Source organism: Panonychus citri, unplaced genomic scaffold (assembly GCF_014898815.1).
Source record: "Panonychus citri isolate SS breed McGregor unplaced genomic scaffold, ASM1489881v1 Contig00142, whole genome shotgun sequence".
NCBI classification, from domain to species: Eukaryota; Metazoa; Arthropoda; class Arachnida; order Trombidiformes; family Tetranychidae; genus Panonychus; species Panonychus citri.
In genome coordinates this window covers 28,084-46,837 of record NW_026515547.1, presented here as the reverse complement: position 1 = coordinate 46,837, position 18,754 = coordinate 28,084, and the positions used below count along the sequence as shown (strand labels likewise).

Sequence of the window (18,754 nt, the reverse complement as noted above, 5' to 3'; positions counted from 1 at the left end):
GAATTTACATCGGTGATATGTTCCCGTTAACATATTTTCAATTTGTTACCGTGAGTTAGTTTGCATGTTAAATTTATTAACAATATTACTTAACCACAATTTAATTGTCTCTTTTCTCTTGCCAAATTAGTTTCTTTTAGAAAATGCAAGTTTGATGTTACTTTTAGCTGGAACTATGGCGAATATCCTAAAATAATTATATTCCTTCGGATAAGAGCCATGAAATTTAACTTTCATGGCACCAAAACTTTACACAATTGCATATCTGACTAAATGCATCTTAAATATGGCAGAACAGTCGGAATTATTTAGAAAGTTTGTGAAGTGTTATCACTGACCTTTTCCTAGCAGAATGACCTTGATATTGAAATATGACAATTAAGTATCGTTGAAACTCCAATAGCTCGATCAATTGGCAGTCAAGACAGCTCAAAATTTTCCATTAGAGTTGAAAAATTAAACAGAGATTATAGTGAGACAGAGATCTTTTTAATTAAATAATACCAATCAATAGAATGCAAATTGAGTAAATGAAAGAATTAAAAAGTTGACAAATTGGTGAAAATTGAATGTAAGTTATTGATTAGATATCAACAGTTAATTGTTAATTAATGCGTATATAGTAATATTAATTCAATTAAAATGAAATTCAATCTAATAGTTGTGTTGTGTTGATAAGTATTAACCTTAATAATAATTGTGAAAATCTATCGATGAAATATAAGAAACCGACTTAATGAAATCGCAATAGGTTATGATGATTATACTAATGCAAAGACGAAAGCAAATCGATTACAATTATTGTTGATTGTAATTGTAATTAAATGGAATCAGTTGATAATTTCAGCTTGTAATGTTTTGATTATCGAGGAAAATCGTAAATGTGTGATGGATCGACCAACTTTGAATGTCTCTGTTAAGAATGAAAAGGTCATTATTAGTAAATTTCATCGATTAGAGGTTCAATCAATTGTAATGAAAGATAATTAAAGTGCATAAATTTTTTCAACTTACACTCTCTGTAGGTAGATTTGAATACGAGACGGGGTATTGATTACCATGATCCAAGGTCATAGTTCCATGCATCAAGGGTTTCGTATTGTCTGAATCATGGAATCGTCTTTCTGTTCCAAAATTGGGAATCGATTTGTTCAAAGCAAGAGTACCCGTTTGAGAGGCTAAAGCAAATTCAAAGTTTGGCTTTGTTTCCGCCTCTAATTGAGCTTTTCTAACATAAACGAAGGCGAAAACTATTACGATAATGATAATTGCAACGGCGATGATGATTGATAAGATAGAGACAAAATCTCGATAATCACCAAACTGTCCATTTCCAGCTGGATCAAAAATTGAACCAAAATTAGCAAAATTGTCGCGCTGTGATCGACTTGTTCTTGTCTTAATTATTGGACTAGGATCTGAAACACCATTCTCATTTGATGCCGTCAGGTAAACGGTGTAAACAGTATCAGGATTTAGAGCAGATAAGGTATATTCACCAATCTCTTTACTGTCAACGAAAAAATCCATTTCCCGCCAAGAAGAATCATCTCCTTCTTTAAAGTGTAAATCGAGATTTTGAATTTGCTTGTTTGCAGCGTTAGAGGGTAATGAGTAGCCTAAGGTGATCGAGTCAATTGTAGCCGTTGAAACGAATAATCGAGGTGATGATGGAACATCGCCAGCTAAAGTTTCAACGGTAACTTCTTGACTTTCTGGTCCAGTTCCAGCAGAATTGTAGGATTTCACAATGATTGAATATTTGGTTCCTTTGAGCAGAGATGTGAGAAAGAATTCATGATGGGAAGAATTAGATTCGCCCACATAAACCGTTCGGAATGAATGTGGTGTCTTGTAATCATCGAAAAGTCGATAACCAACATAAAATCCGATCAATTTTCCATTCCAAGTGTTTTTCGGTGGTGATCTCCAAGCTAATCGAGCCGTTGTCGGGCCTCTTGAGACAACGACGAGATCAACGGGTGCACCTGTGGGTTCCTCTTCTCCAGTAGAGAATGAAATCTTAGCCGATGGTACTCCAAGGCCAACTTCGTTGATCGCAATTATAGTTGATTCATAACTACTTCCTGGTTCCAAGTCTTTGATAAAGTAAAGAGTTAACGAAGATGAAATGTTGACTTCATTGAGACGATCGTTAACACCGGTTGATGAAACTTTCCAATATCTAATCAAATAGCTGAGAATTGATGTTTTGCTTTCTGGTGGCCTGGACCAAGAGACACTGACAGTTCGAGACCAAACTTGTTGAACAGCGAAATTCGTAGGTGCAGGTGGAGGTTCAATTATGGTTACTCGAATTTTCCTCTCATCTTTTCCAAACGAATTTTCAGCAAAACAATGGTAAAGTCCATCATCTTTCACATCAGCTGATGAAACGGTCATGATACTTTTAGTTCCTTCTTTATTTGGAGCATCGGTGATTGAATATCTCGAGGGATCGACTTTATCAATTGGAGTTGAATCTTTGAACCATTTGATTGTCACTGGTTGATCTCCATCGGCTGAACAAGTTAATTCCAAGAGATTTCCCTTTTTCGCCGAAACTGCAACATTTTTCTCCTTGAATTCAGCAGGAACTGTAAACAATTAAGAAAAAGTGATAGAAAACATTAGAAAAGAGAAACAATCAAGTCTTTTCGACTGCAAAGAAAAAACAAAATTAACTTGAGAGAGGCGCTTTCATGACAATCTATTCAAAACCTTCATTAGTAAAAGTAATCATCTGAAAGAAACAAGAATTACCAACAACATTAATTGTGATTAATTTAATCAAAGGAGAACCATTATCGTTCTCAGCTTTGCATTCATATTTCCCTGAATTGGATAAAGAGATTGGATTAAAAGTTAAAGAGGAAGAATAATAATCAGAGGTAATTAAAAGTTCATCAAGATTATTTTTAAATCTCCAGCTGATTTTAGGAATCGGATAACCAAAAGCTGAACATGAAATGTTTACTTTCTGTCCAGAGACAAGATCAGCATCTTGAGGCTCATGAACCCAATCAACTGGAACTGTTGACACAAAAGGAAAAACAACAATTAGAACAATTTAATTAAACTGATGATGATAATCAACCTTTCATCAAAAGAGTCGAAGTGAATGAATCAGTTCCAATGTGATTACGAGCAAGACAAGTATAATTTCCGATGTGATCTCTTTTCATATTTCTCAGTTCCAATAATGAGCCCATATCATGATTACGAATAACATTATCATGATTCTGGTTGATTGGTTGTCCATCTTTTAACCATTCAAAGTGAATTGGTTTTTCACCATCAAGGGCATTGCAGAAAATAGCAAGAAGTGGTTGATTCAATTGTATTTCATTTGGGAAGGTAAAAGGTTGAACTTTAGGTTGACCTGAACAAGTGAAAAAAAATAGTCTTCATTAGTTAATAAGATATCGATGAGAAATCAAATTTTCGTACTTGCCTATTGCATTAACGCTGAAAAGCAAAGTTAATTGTATCAAAAGGATTGATAACATTTCGCGAGACTAATCAATCGTTTAAGATGAAGGATAATTTAAATTAAGTGATTTGTAAGACAATTAATAATGAACCATTTCGATTCATAGACAAGAGATTCATTAAACCGCCTTTTTTAAAACTTGACGTAAGAAAACATTTGTTACAAATGCGAGAATCAAGTTTTGATTAGAGTTAATTATTGTGCTCCATTCAAAGATGATTAAATGTTAGAGTCTAATTCTCACCCGAAATTGTTACCATAATTGATTTAGTGATGGATCCTAATTCGTTCACAGCTAAGCATTCATAGGAACCTTCATCTTGTTTGTTTGCATTTTTCAATGACAATTTTGAACCGATTGGTGATTCCCTTGATCTAACTGGATTAATAAAAGTAAATGAGTTATAAACTAGTGATTAAAAGTTTCTCAACAATTACTTTGTCCAGTTTTCTTTATCCATTGTATTTGAGGAGTAGGAAAGCCTTCAGCTTGACAGATCAGATCAATGTTTGAACCATGGTGAGCTTTGTAATCAGCGGATGAAGTGTTAATCCATACTGGCGGCCCTTTAGTAATATGAAACAATTAACAAACTATCAATATAAATTATCAGAATAATGTTGACAATCTAAGTATTTACCTTTGACAATCAATGGAGCTGAAAATTTATCTTCACCAAACATATTTCGTGCAATACAAGTGTAATTACCAGAAAATTGAACTGAAACCGATTGAATGACCAATCCAAATGCACTGGTAATCGGTTCAATCGTAACTTTTAAACCTTCTTGATGGTCAATCGGTTCATTATTTCGTAGCCATTGATATGTTATCGGTGGTGTACCAATTTCAGCTAAACAATAAACCAAAGATGATCTTCCAATAACTGGACTATGTGGAAAGTTGAATGGAGTTATTCTTGGCGGATCTGTAAGAGAAAATTCAATTCAATGTTTTCTCAGAATAACGATAATTTAAGTTAGAAATTACCTTGACAAGTTATTGAGCAACTGAGGACGAAAAAAACTATTAGTTGATGAAACATTTTGACAGTACAACCTAATCAACAATCGAGTTGGAAATCAGATCGAATTGAGGAAATTTTAACAACCAATCAGTTGAAAATACTAAATGACATAAGCTTGACCGCGATCTATGAAAATTTGATAAAAAATAATAGAAAAATAATTAAAAGAATTGGGAGATCGATACCATGACGAATCGCGATCGTTAATAGAAAAGTTGAATGAAGAGTTTTGTAGATCACATGAGCACCATGATAGATATCGAAGATTAATCATTGTTTACCCTGAACTTCGAGATCAAATTCTGACCATAAATCAGGTTTGATTCCATTAGAAACGAAGCAAGCATATTTTCCAACGAGATTACGGTTGATATTATGAATAGTTAATTTTCCGTGTGAGTTATTGATCTTAATTGATGGTTTCAGATTATCCTCAAGATTTGCCCAAATTGAATCTATTAAAATGAATCAAATTAATCTTAATTCAGTTCAATAAGATATAATGATAACTTACTTTTATATATTTTCCAATAAACTTTAGCCTTTGGGTAACCAGAGGCTGAACAGCTGATGGTCACTGTTTGGTTTACATTGGATTTCACACTTTTAGGCTTCTCAACCCAATTAGGTGCTCCTAAGATACATAAAAATATTCATTAATTAAAAAACTCAATAAGAAGTTGAAAAAAAATCAATCACCTTCAACAAAAAGTTCAGCGGTATAAGAATCGTGTCCAAACCTATTGAACATTTTGCACGAATAATTTCCAGAATGAGTCGATTGAATTGATTCGATTATTAGGATTGATGGATCTTCATGTGATTTAATTCGGACAAATGAAGAATCTCCTATTTCTTTTCCATCTTTAAACCAATTCACTTGGAGTGGTGGTGAACCATAGAGACTTTGACAAGTGAATGAAGTTTTACCTCCAATCACTGGTTTAATTGCGGCAACAAATGGATTCACTTTTGGTACTAAAAGACATGATTAGATAACAAAGAAAAAAAAACAGAATTAATCACAATTGAATATTTGATAACTTGAATCTACTCACTGTCTTGTCCATAACTTTCCTGATTGATGTAAAACAAGACTACGAGGATGAACTGGACAAACATGTTGTCCAACTAGACGGTCAGTGGTGTTTTTGATGACCAACAAAGTAAACAAAAGGATAACCTCGACACTGACAGAAGACTTTGCTTTGAATTGAATAAAAAGCGCCGAGTTCAAGCTTAATATTCACATTGCCTTGAATAGAAATATAAAATTCAGTCCAAAGATCTGAAGAGATTCCGTTTGAAACTGAGCCAATACTTTCCATGATGTCAGTTGATGATTCGAGTCATATTGGTGATAATCAATCCACCATCAAACTGCTTAATACCGAATTACGACCAATCAAGTTTATTATTGAATCTAAAAGAATCAATAAGAATCAATGAAAATGGAATTGATATTATGTTTAAAATTACCTTTAAATTTTTTTCCATTGCACTTTGGTTCTAGGGTAGTCTAAGACTCGAAAATCGAGCTTAATTGTTACACCGAGATTTAATCGTAAATAGTTGAGGTTTTCATTCCAATGAGGAAACAATATACAATCCAACTATTCACAATTAACAAGATGAGATTATCAACATGAGAAATTAATTCTGTCAACCATTTCATCGTATAAGAATCATGACCAAATCTATTGAACATTTTACTATTATAATTTCCCCCCAAATGAGTCAAAGAAATCAAACCAATAATCAACATCGATGACTCTTGATTCTATTCTAATTAATGATGAATACTGCACGTCTTTATACTATTTAGCAGTAAAAAGTTCCGATCCTGAACCTGAACTTTGACATGTAAGTCAAGTTTAGCCTCCAAGCATCAGTTTAATAATTGAAAAATGGAGCAAATTTTGGGTCTGAAAAGAAAAAAGAAACAATTAAAGTAACAGAATATTAGTTAATTTTTAGCATCATTTACTTACTTTATATTCTAAAACTACTTTGTTGTCAATAAGAAAAACGTTATGAAGAACTAATCATTTTAACTCAACGAAAATTTAGACAAAAAGATCAAATAATATTGGAAAATCTTGATGATAATATTTCCAATGTTTCCAATAGACCTAAAAGCGCCGATTTCAAGAGATATGAATAAAGATTTTACCCTTGATTGAAATATCAAATTCTGACCAAAGATCAGGTTTCAATCCGTTTGATATTGAACATCCATATCGTCCATTGGTCGATCTTGTTACATTTCGAATCGTTAATTTATCTCCTAATTGTTGCATCTTTGATTCTGAATAGCCAGATGATCCAATGTTTAACCAAGTTAATCCTATGAATGGAAAGAAAATCAAATGATTCAAATTAGAACGGAAAAAGAAATTGAGATTATGTCTCTGGTTTACCTTCAAGTCTCTTCCATTGTACCTTAGGTTTAGGATATCCAGAGACAAGACAATTAACTGTAATTGTTTCACCGTAATGAGATTTAATATCCTTTGGTTTCTCAATCCAATTGGGAGATCCTAATCAAATAGAAGACAATATTTATTAAGATGTTCCAATATCAATACAATTGTTGTTTCCTAATTTACCTTCAACAACAAGTTCAGTTGTGTAAGAATCATGACCAAACCTATTGGTTATTTTGCAAGTGTAATTTCCTGAGTGACTCGATTTGATTGAGTCGATAATTAATAAAGACGAATCTTCAATGTTCCTAATTCTGATTTCCGAAGAATCAAAAATCTCTTTTCCATCTTTGAACCAAGTTATTTGAAGAGGAGATGATCCGGAAAGACTTTGACAAGTGAATGAAGTCTTACCTCCAATCACTGGTTTAATAGCTTGAGCAAAAGGATTCACCTTTGGACCTAATAAAGAGTACAAACTTTGTTTAGAAATAAATTGTTTCGAAAACATTCAACTTACTTTCGAGTCCATGAACTGTTTTAATCGACAGTATCACAAGAAACACCCCAACAAACATGATTCAAAGCTCTTGTCAACACTAGACGTTGATTTAGATTCCTGTTCCTGGTCAGACAAACACTTCGATAATACAAACCATAACATTTATGATAAAAAGGCATAAAAGCGCCGATTTCAAGTGATAATAACAAGAATTACAACTTTACCCTGAATAGAAACATCAAATTCAGCCCAAAGATCAGGTTTTATCCCATTCGAAATTGAACAACCAAATCGACCATTTAGATCACGATTGACATTTGAGATGATCAAATCATCGCCTAATTGTTTAATATTATATTCAGAAATATAATCTGATGGAAGATTAAACCAGGATGAATCTAAGAAAATAATCAACAAACAGATAATAATGATGGAGTCTTCAAATTTTCATATTCCCACAAATTCAAAGTTACCTTTGAATCTCCTCCATTGAACTTTGGGTTTAGGGTAACCGGAGACAAGACAATTAATTTTGATCGTTTCGCCGTAATTAGATTTTATATCTGTAGGTTTCTCAATCCAATTAGGTGATCCTAGGAAAAAGAGTAATTTTCATTTAGTAAACTAATGTATCAAGTCTAAATACTCAACCTTCAACAATGAGTTCAGTAGAGTAAGAATCATGTCCAAATCTATTGGATATTTTACAAGTGTAGTTTCCAGAATGAGTTGATTTAACTGATTCGATTATTAGTACTGATGGATCTTCATGTGATTTAATTCGGACAAATGAAGAATCTCCAATTTCTTTTCCATCTTTATACCAATTCACTTGGAGTGGTGGTGAACCATAGAGACTTTGACAAGTGAATGAAGTTTTACCTCCAACCACTGGCTTGACTAAGGATGAAAATGGAGTGACCTTTGGAGCTGTAAGAATTTAGAGTCAATTAGTAGGTATTAATAAATCAATATTGATTGAATATTCACCTTCTTGTCCATAAGATGAGCTGAAAAATAATATTGTAACGATAAAATAGCACAAAGACATTTCGAAAACAAATTCTATGTTACCTTTCATTTGGATTATAAACATTTGAATGAATTGATGACTAGAAATGATGAAAATCTTTGTAAATGGTCATCAAAGCGCCGATTTTAAGTAAGAATTGATTCAATAGACTTTATCATAAATAGAAATACAAAATTGGGCCCAAAGATTTGAGGAAATTTCGTTTGGAACGGAGCATTCAGATTTACCGTTACAAACTTAATTTTCGTTTAAAACAAACAATCGACCATCTAATTACTTGGAAATGTAAATAAATCACATGTTCGATGTTTCAATTGTTTCAACTGAATAGAAAATAGAAAATTTAAAAAGAAAAATTAATAAATTCTAAAGTTAATTCGACAATGAATGAATGAATGATGTTTCAAACTCCAATTTAATCATCAAAGAGTCCATATCAATATCAATACGAACAATTAAGAACTTAATCAATTATCATTAATCAAATTTGCGAACTTACTCTAATGTCCATCAGTGCAAAAGAGCAAAAAAAATGTTCGAAGGGAAAAGTTTTGAATGGAACGAAAATCGCGCCTCTGGTCGTTTCCATGGAAACTGGTGTGGGTTTCAAATGACTCATTCGGAGATCTTTAAACCAAAACATTTAAAGATTAAAGGTTTGGTTGATGTTTCTAATTGTGAATTTGTTTTAATTATTATTTTTGTTTTCCATTTTAATTGTCTAGTTTTACCTCTTTTTTTTCTAATAGAAAGTGTAATGTTTATCTCCAATTATGTCTTCAATTATTGACAATGATGATGTTGCTGTAAATAATAATAAGGGAGATACAATTAGTCGACAAGATAAATGTGAATTAATTTCAAATTCAGATTCTGGTTGTATAACCAGTAGTAGAAATTATTTGAAAATTGTTAAAGCCATTTATCCATTTAAAGGTGCCAATAATGATGAACTGTGCTTCCAAAAAGATGATTTAATTATATTAACACAAACACCTGAAGGTGGTTGGTATGAAGGAACTCACCTTGCTAAAAGGATCACTGGTTGGTTTCCAGCGGGTTATGTTACTCCATTACAACCCGATCATGCACATTCACTTCTTGATCAACAATTTATCGATACATTTAATAAAGATCACAATCTACAATCAAATCGAACCTCAGTAAGTATTGATCCATGGAATGTTTAATGTTGAATGGGTCACACCTTTAAAAGAAAAACAATCGATGGACAATTTTTAATATCTCTAAATAACTTTTTTTCTTTTCTTTTTTCTTTTCTTTTTCTTTAGGTATTTAGTGATCTAATTGAGACGGAGAAAAATTATGTCGCTGAACTTCAGAATAATATATCAACGTATCTTTTACCTTTACACGAATCTCATATGTATGTTTCTTTACTTTCTCTCTATTGGTTTATCTTGTGTAATTAATGTTTTGTATTATTCAAATTGTTATTTTACTGATTAGATTACCTGATGAGGAGACAAAAATGGCTATCGAAGCTTATGAGAAAGTAATCAAAGTTCATGATACATTTTCTTCTGCTCTTGAAACCGTTCGAGAGGAAAGTAACAAAGATATGAGAATTGGTGGTTGTTTTATGAGTCATGCTTCAGGTATCAAGGAAGCTCATTTCAATTTCTGTTCTATTCATCCTAAATTTGTTCATTTAATTGAGAAACAAACTGAAAAGGTTTGCTCCCTGTTGAAAGAGACACTGGACAGTAATAATCAATCTCAGCCTAACACCAATTACCTTATTCTACTCACAAGTGGACTCAGTTTAACTTTTCGACATCTTGATAAATATCCGTCTTACCTTCAAGAATTACAAAGGTACACCAATGATGCTCATCCTGATCGTGGGGACATTCAACGAGCTGGTTTTGTTTTCCGTGATCTGGTCTCTTCTTGTCTTCAACTTCGCCGACAAAAAGAGATGGAACTTGAAGTTATGCTTGGTAATGTTCGTTCCTGGCCTACAACTGGTGAACCGATTGGTGATTTAGGTCCAGTCTCTCATATGGGCCCAGTTACTGTTTTACAATCACCATCATCATCAGAAACTGTGAAAAAAGATCGCTACCTTGTACTTTTTCCTACATGTTTGGTACTTCTCTCAGTCTCTGATGAGATGACATCTTTTGTCTATGAAGACAAACTTTACCTGGTCAATGTAACATTACCTCGTCTTCCTGACATTCAGTCTACAAAGACGATTTTTCAACTTCTTGTTGCTGATCCAAATTCCGAGGAAACGGGTAAATACGTTTTATCCTGTGTTAACCCGGAAGATATAAGAAAATGGATCAGTATGATGCACAAATGTAAAAGTAAACTTGAATCCTCAAAGTGCTTGGAAACACCAATGAAGGAAGTTCGAGCTAGTCCAAGTCACCATCCCATTCAAGCACCTGAAAGCCCTTTATCATCAGCACTTACCGATAATAATCGAAGTAAATATTGGGCATGGAAAAGTTTATTACCCCATCCACCAAATCGTACATCAAGTTCTAGTAGTGATTTTGATGGGAACAATACGTTAACTCGAGACTCATTGAATAAGGTCAACACTAATGAGGATGCCAAACAAATGAACGATATGGCAATTCTACAAGTAATCGAAGCCTATTGTCAAGGTAATCGTTCAAAGTTAACCGGAACTCAGATTATTCAACAAAATCGTGATAATGATAAACATACTCTCAACAAAACAAATAACCATCAAAATGACATTTCGATTGATGGTAAACATGGATCCGAGTTATCGACTATTTTAAAAGAGATACGAAATTTAAAGACCGAAATGGAATCAATTACTTGTTGCCTGAAAAAAGAGACACAATCACGTAAAAGATTAGCGGCCAAAGTGGATTCACTTGCATCCATCATCTTCAAATAATTATAATCGTCAAACTAATTTAGTCAAAAATTAAACTCTTTTAGTTAAAATAGCAGATAATTTTAATCAACTTTCACTTTTTCTATGAGATTTTTTCATTCTAAATTTCCTGCCTGTTTATACAAATTATATACTAATTATCACTTTAACTTTAATCTTGAACTTGATAGTCGCTTCAAGGTTATTTGAAATTTATTGACAATTAACTAATTATTTATGCATATAAATTACCTAACAAATTATAAACATGTAACTTAAACTGGAAAGTAACTTCTCAACTTATTAATTTCACCAGTTAAATTACCTGAATTTTTATTTCTTTTGTTTTAATACTACAGAAAGAGAATCCAATCAATAAAAAAATTTCCTTTTCTATAAAACAATTCGATTCAATTTCGAAACAATCAAACTTTTACCTTCGATTACATCAACTACAATATACTTGAAATTTGTAGATTTGAATGTAAAAAAATTCAAACAAAAGTCAACTAATTAGTTGCTTGTCAAATCAATTTACTCACCTTTGAGTCCATAGTTTGAAGACGACAAAATGTACAATCATACGAAAGGTGAACATAAATTTTGATTGACATTTGATTTCGATAATGTGATAATTTTGCTTAATATCGAAAACTGTACAATTAAGACCTAAAAGCGCCGATTTCAAGAGAGATTGAACAAAATGTTTGATAAACTTTACCTTCGATTGTTACATCAAATTCAGACCAAAGATCGGGATTTATACCGTTCGATGCAGCACATCCATATTTACCATTGGCAGATCGAGAAGCGTTTGAAATTATTAGTTTATCATTTGATTGTTTAATATTAATCATCAATCTATTGTCAATGTTTGTCCAAGTTGCACCTGAAAATACAAGAAATTGAACATTATTAGAAATGAGATCAGGACTGAACTTTTAAACTCATACCTTGTAGTCTCTTCCATTGAATTCTTGATATTGGAAAACCTGAGACAAGACAATTAACTTTAATTGTTTCACCATGATGAGATTTAATATCTCTCGGTTTTTCAATCCAATTGGGTGGACCTAAATAGACAATAACAAGAACAGTTAAAGATGTGACCAAGAAGAAATTTCAATCAGAATTTTACCTTCAACAACAAGTTCAGTTGTATAAGAATCATGACCAAACCTATTGGACATTTTACAAGTATAATTTCCCGAATGACTTGAAGTAATCGAATCAATAATCAACATCGATGGATCATTAGATGATTGGATTCTAACGAAAGATGAATCTTGTAAAACTGTTCCATCCTTTATCCATGTAACATAAAGAGGTGAAGTACCAGATGAACTTTGACATGACAATGATGTTTTACCTGAGAGCTTAGGTTTTATCAATGGAGCAAAAGGAGCCACTTTTGGAGCTAAGAATAAATGAAGAAATTAGAAATTAACAATTCGGATAAATCGATTTACCAATTACTAACCTTCTTGTCCATAGCTTAATCCAATTGATACGATAAATAACCAAACCAAAGTCAAAGACATTGTGATTAGCAACAATTTAGATTACCCGAGAGCAGATTATTACAGAATGATAACAATTATGAACCTCGAAAATATTATTTACACATTAGATGAAAAGAAACATAAAAGCGCCGATTTCAAGCAAAATTTAAAGTCCAATTTGTATAAACTTTACCTTCAATTGTTACATCAAATTCAGACCAAAGATCTGGTTTGATTCCATTTGATACTGAACAACCATATCGACCATTCTCATTACGAGTGACATTGGAAATAATCAATTTATGGTTAAATTGTTGCAGATTAGAGTGAATAAAATTATCACCAGCAATAGTTTTCCATGATGAATCTAAGAGATAATAGTATTAATAATATTGGATCAACGAAAATGAGTCGAAACAAATTTACCCTCAAGTCTTTTCCATTGAACCTTAGGTTTTGGATGTCCAGAGACAAGACAATTAATTGTAATTGTTTCACCATGATGAGATTTTATGTTCTGAGGTTTCTCAATCCAATTTGGAGAGCCTTTAATATGAATTTAAAATTGTCAGTTAAACTAAATCAATCATAAATATCCAATGATTACCTTCAACAAGAAGATGAGCTGTATATGAATCTTGGCCATAAGAATTTGATATCTTGCAAGTATAATTTCCTGAATGACTTGATTGTATTGTTGTGATAATTAACATAGAACCATCTTCATTGGTTCGAATTCGTATTGTTTGTGAATCAAGTAATTGTTTTCCATCTTTAAACCATGTAATCTGAAGTGGAGGTGAACCATAAAGACTTTGACAAGCGAATGATGTTTTACCACCGATCACTGGTTTTACTATTGATGAGAATGGAGCAACTTTAGGACCTAAATATTAACGAGAGGCCAAAAAGGAAAACATTAGAATCATTTTCGATACTGATTGTGGTGAATATACTTACTTTCTTGTCCATCTACAGTGAGAATTAAACTGAAAGTGGAAATAATTGTTAACAATCGAAGCATCTTTTCATATAATATGGACATTTCGATATTATTAATAATATTACAGAATATGATTTAAGATGATTGTTAGATTGTGACTAATGTTAAAGAGAAGTGAATTAACCAATGGTAAAGGTTTTTCTCATGATGAAAGCGCCAAGTTTCAAGTAAAAAGAATGGAAAAAGTTTAAAAGAAAAGTTCACCTTCAATGGTCAAGTTAAATTCTGTCCAAAGATTAGGTTCTAATCCATTTGAAATTGAACAACCAAAGATTCCGGAATCATTTCGATTTACTTTAGAAATTTTTAATCTGTTATCCTCAATTTTGATTCGATCATTGAATGAATTCAATTCTATCCAAGAAGAACCTTAATAAGAAAAGAGAAGTTTTCAAAAAGTTAATTAACATACACAATTAGATTTCTATACTAACCTTGTAGTCTTTTCCATTGAGTCTTTGGTTCAGGATAACCTGATGCTGCACATCTCATGATAACTGATTGAGATAATTTAAATTTCATACTTGAAGGTTTATTAATCCAATTAGGAGGTCCTAAGGTTATGGGAAAATATAAATTAATATCAATTAAGTAAAACAAAATACAAACAATCAGCATGATCAACAATTTACCTTCAACCAAAAGTTGAGTACTTTGAGAATCGTGTCCATACCTATTGGTTATCCTACAAGTATAATTACCAGAATGGGTTGATTGAATTGTATCGATTATTAATGTTGACACTTCACCATTTGTTAAAACTTTAATTGCTGGTAAATCTTCAATTTGTTTATCATCTTTCAACCAATTTATTTGCAATGGTGTTGACCCAGTAAGAGATTGACAAGTGAATGAAGTCTTACCTCCGATCACTGGTTTAACTAAAGATGTGAATGGAGCTACTTTTGGACCTTTTGTTCAAAATTTAGATGATACAATTAATTGGAAATTAATACGACTAAAAATGATATAATCAATACTTACTTTGAAATCCATTAACTTGATGACTTTGGAAAAGATAAAAAGTTAGTAAAACACCAAACATTTTGCTAATAAAAGGTAAATACATGATGATCGTAATCATTTGCAATGATCTGTGTTGATTGTTTACTATTTTCATCTAATTTCTTGGGATCAAATGAGATTATGTCAAAAATATAAAGCGCCAATTCCAAGTTATCAAGAGAAATTTAAAGAAATACCTTCAACAATCATTTCAAATTCTGTCCATAGATCAGGTTGAATACCATTCGAGGCTGAACATCCATATTTTCCTTGATGATGTTGAGAAATATTGATAATTTTCAAATTGTTATCGATCTTAATCATATCATTGGAATCAATTGTTTTCCAAGATGAACCTTGATTATTTAAGATGAATAAAAAAATTAGAATTCGAAAGAAGGTCACAATAAATGTTCACCTTTAAATCTTTTCCATTGAATTCTTGGTGATGGATAACCGGAGGCAAGACATTTGATGTCAACTGATTGTCCATATTTCAATTTTAGATTAGTTGGTTTCTCAATCCAATTTGGTGAACCTTTTGATTGTATTATTAAGAAAAACTAACTAATAGTTAAATGCTTAGGTCAAAGAGTTCGAAAGTCATACCTTCAACTAGCAGTTCACTCGAGTAAGAGTCATAACCAAATCTATTTGAGATTTTACATGTATAATTAGCAGAGTGACTTGATTTGATTGAATCAATGATTAACATTGATGAGTCCTCATTATTACGAATCCTGGTTTCTATCGAATCTTGAATTTCTTTGTTATTCTTGAACCAAACAATCTGAAATGGAGATGATCCCGTTAGAGATTGACAAGTGAATGATGTCTTCCCACCGATTACTGGTTTAACTATAGATGAAAATGGAGCTACTTTTGGACCTGAAAATACAAAGATAATCAGATTACCATCGATTTAATTGTTACTTACCAACAATACTTACTCTCTTGTCCATTTACTTGGTTTCTGAATAAACAGAAAACAATCAAAGTGAATAGAAACATTTTGTCCACCAAAACAATTATCAATCACGATTATATTACAAACAAGCTTAAAGTTTCTGTTAATCATATGTTCAATATTTTCTTTGGTCAAATAAGATTATGTCAAAGTAGAAAAGCGCCAATTCCAAGTGAAATTACATAGAAAATAATATTCAACAAATACCTTCAATGGTTATGGAAAATTCTGTCCATAGATCAGGTTGAATACCATTCGAGACAGAGCATCCATATCTACCTTGATTGTTTCGAGTGGAATTGTAAATTTTCAAATGTTGTCCAGAATTGTCGATTTCATAACTAATTGATTCCATTTCAGTCCAAATTGAGCCTAAATTGTGTAAGAATAATAAGAAAATATCAATCATAAATTACTATGAAAATAGCGGATAAAAAATCGTAACAAATTATTTTAAACTAACCAGTTAACTTTTTCCATTGGACTTTAGGTTTCGGGTAACCAGAAACAAGACATTTAACATCAATTAATTGTCCATATTTAACTTTTAAATCATTGGGTTGTTCAATCCAATTAGGTGATCCTGAAAGTATCAATAAAAATAATTTGTAGAAACTTGATTGTTAACAAGAACGAGTTATTTTACCTTCGATTCCAATCAGTATAGATGTAGAATCTTGTCCATAATTGTTACTAATTACACAAGAATAGTTTCCATTGTGTTTAGCAGAAATGGGATCAATCACCAATAAAGATGAGTCTCGAGTTAATTGTTCAATCCTGATTGTTTCTGTTTTCATTACAACTTCTCCATCTCTGGACCATTTGAAATTCAAAGGTCTATCGCCAATCTCAGCTGTACAAGCAAAAGATGCTGTTCCTCCTTCCTTGGGTTTAGATAATAAAGATATCTGGCCAGCCTTTGGAGCTATTAAATAGTCAACAAATTAGTCTAATTGAAGATAATCAATGACAATGTACTCACCGTTTTGACAATTAATTGTATTACTACAAGTAAGTAAGACAATGTGAATGATCACAAGGGTTAAAGAATTGATTTGAATCATTTTGCTGTAAGAAAATTTTCTGTTCAAATCAACAACCGATTGAATCTAAATTACATCGATATGAAAAGGCCTCTGCTCAAGTCTCATTTACAAAATTAAACCGCGATCTCTGAATTACCAGAGTACAAACCATTTCCCTTAATATCTTACCAATAATATCAATGATAAATTCATTCCAAAGATTTGGTTCGAATCCATTTGATATCTCACAACCATATTTTCCCTGGAAATTTTTGTTAATCGATTCAATCTTAAACTCATCATGTGAAACTCTGAATATCGACTGATCATCACCTAAAGGAATCCAGTTAGAGCCTGTAAAAGTTCAAAGGGATAAGATTAGAAAACTTTAATCCAATTGATCGAAGCTAAATTAAAGTTACCATCAAATCTTTTCCAAATAACTTTCGGCAAAGGATAACCCGAGGCAGAACATTTCAGAGAAACAGTTTCTTTGTTTTTCGCTTTTATGTTCGGTTGTTGGAATCTCCATGAAGGTGAACCTAATTAACCACAAAAGATGAAATTTGATTAACCTTGAATACGGAAATAAATGTGCTAATTGCTGATTGTTACTCTACCTTCAACAGCGATCTCGATAGAAGGTGAATCAATACCGAACAAATTTTTAACACTACAAGAGTATTTTCCATTAAGATCAGATTTCATTGGTTCTATTTTGAGGATAGACGAATCTCCAAGTTTATCGATCCGAAATGAAGCTTCATTAGTGATTAGTTGATCATCTTTGTACCAATTAAAGTCAAAAGGAGCTTCTCCAGTATCGACCAAACAAGCGACAGCAGTTTTACCTCCATTTTTTGGCTTATGAAGAAAAGACAACCGAGCCTTGGGACCTTTAAAATTCAGTCAATGTAAATACTGTTATTGTCCAAAGAATAGAATAGAATATTTAATTTTGAAGAATAAAAGAAAATGGTGACTTACCCTTTTGACACGAGAATAAATTAGCAAGTAGAACGATGAGAAAAACTTTAAGAATCATTTCCGAGTCTGGTTATATGAAACGTTCAGGAATCAACAATAAGATAGATTAGGTTGTTATTTGTTATTCTCTAGATATTTTTTGGTCTGCGCTTTAATCGAAACACTCGAAACCAATTGGATTCAACCCGCCAGGTCTAAAAATCTATTAGAAATAAAAAAGAAGTAACAAAAAATGGAAATTGAATGAAGAAAGTAAAGAAAATCACTGAATAGATTCCAGAATTCAAAGAACTAGAACTTCAATTCTCAATCGATCAGATTCCAATCAAGCCAATAGTTAGTTGAATTTACACTAATCACAATCAACAGATAATTTAAATTTCTCTCACAATGAGACCATTTAACAAATTAAGGAAATCACACTTTTCAATGATGAGTTTCACTACCAAACACTTTATGTGATACCTTCTGGTTGGATCTTCTGAGTCACATCTTGGAATAAATTTTGAAAGAAACAACAGAAAATTGATTAAATAGTCTCATTAGAATCGCCGAGTGTTAATTATTCAAAAAATATATAAATCAATTGATTAATTGTGGAATTGCGTTGAAATTATGATGAGAAAATAGAGAAGAAAAAAAGATGACCCGAAATCAATTTTGCTCTCGGAAAAGAATTGATAGAAAATCAAATTTACCGCTGATACTTTATTCTTATTGAAGATATGTAATCCATGTGAGTATCTAAATCCGATACAAGAAAAAGTTTCAATTTGAAAGTTTCAAACTCAATTTGGACTCGATTAATTCTTTGTCTTGATTAACTTTGATTAAGACTAATATTTCATTGGTTGACAGAAATTGAAAAGTCCAATACAGGGGTGGAGAGAATCATT

At 32.0% G+C, this 18,754-nt stretch overlaps 3 protein-coding genes across 21 annotated transcripts; 1 reads left to right on the top strand and 2 right to left on the bottom strand.

The window, feature by feature from the left end:
- Positions 1 to 476: 476 nt before the first annotated feature.
- Positions 477 to 16,173, bottom strand: LOC128396014 (cell adhesion molecule DSCAML1-like). Of its 15 annotated transcripts, none has more exons than XM_053356516.1 (9): positions 9,508 to 9,645; positions 9,214 to 9,286; positions 8,982 to 9,153; positions 8,440 to 8,805; positions 8,101 to 8,379; positions 7,923 to 8,042; positions 7,674 to 7,847; positions 1,015 to 2,597; positions 478 to 913 (listed from the first exon to the last, which is right to left on the bottom strand). In XM_053356516.1, exons 4-9 carry the CDS (start codon positions 8,543 to 8,545, stop codon positions 863 to 865), a joined length of 2,313 nt encoding a protein of 770 aa, XP_053212491.1. In that variant the 5' UTR covers positions 8,546 to 8,805; positions 8,982 to 9,153; positions 9,214 to 9,286; positions 9,508 to 9,645; the 3' UTR covers positions 478 to 862. The 15 variants fall into 15 exon arrangements, with proteins under 15 accessions (XP_053212496.1, XP_053212493.1, XP_053212491.1 ...); XM_053356517.1 differs by having other exon boundaries at positions 8,982 to 9,109; XM_053356521.1 differs by lacking the exons at positions 7,674 to 7,847; positions 7,923 to 8,042; positions 8,101 to 8,379; ... (2 more) ...; positions 9,214 to 9,286; positions 9,508 to 9,645 and adding exons at positions 12,088 to 12,255; positions 12,320 to 12,439; positions 12,505 to 12,783; positions 12,847 to 12,971; positions 13,062 to 13,079 and having other exon boundaries at positions 477 to 913.
- Positions 9,122 to 11,766, top strand: LOC128396016 (rho guanine nucleotide exchange factor 7-like). The gene is made up of 3 exons (XM_053356531.1): positions 9,122 to 9,645; positions 9,775 to 9,869; positions 9,953 to 11,766. The coding sequence occupies exons 1-3, from the start codon at positions 9,256 to 9,258 to the stop codon at positions 11,385 to 11,387; spliced, it is 1,920 nt and encodes a 639-aa protein (XP_053212506.1). The 5' UTR covers positions 9,122 to 9,255; the 3' UTR covers positions 11,388 to 11,766.
- On the bottom strand, positions 15,908 to 18,550 carry LOC128396022 (cell adhesion molecule DSCAML1-like). 5 transcript variants are annotated; one of them, XM_053356541.1, is made up of 7 exons: positions 17,859 to 18,550; positions 17,492 to 17,767; positions 17,294 to 17,413; positions 16,829 to 17,225; positions 16,490 to 16,771; positions 16,307 to 16,426; positions 15,908 to 16,215 (listed from the first exon to the last, which is right to left on the bottom strand). In XM_053356541.1, exons 4-7 carry the CDS (start codon positions 16,908 to 16,910, stop codon positions 16,040 to 16,042), a joined length of 660 nt encoding a protein of 219 aa, XP_053212516.1. In that variant the 5' UTR covers positions 16,911 to 17,225; positions 17,294 to 17,413; positions 17,492 to 17,767; positions 17,859 to 18,550; the 3' UTR covers positions 15,908 to 16,039. The 5 variants fall into 5 exon arrangements, with proteins under 5 accessions (XP_053212516.1, XP_053212514.1, XP_053212513.1 ...); XM_053356539.1 differs by lacking the exons at positions 15,908 to 16,215; positions 16,307 to 16,426 and having other exon boundaries at positions 16,659 to 16,771; positions 16,829 to 16,851; positions 17,061 to 17,225; positions 17,859 to 18,060; positions 18,282 to 18,547; XM_053356538.1 differs by lacking the exons at positions 15,908 to 16,215; positions 16,307 to 16,426 and having other exon boundaries at positions 16,659 to 16,771; positions 16,829 to 16,851; positions 17,061 to 17,225; positions 17,859 to 18,060; positions 18,324 to 18,547.
- Between the last annotated feature and the right edge of the window lie 204 nt (positions 18,551 to 18,754).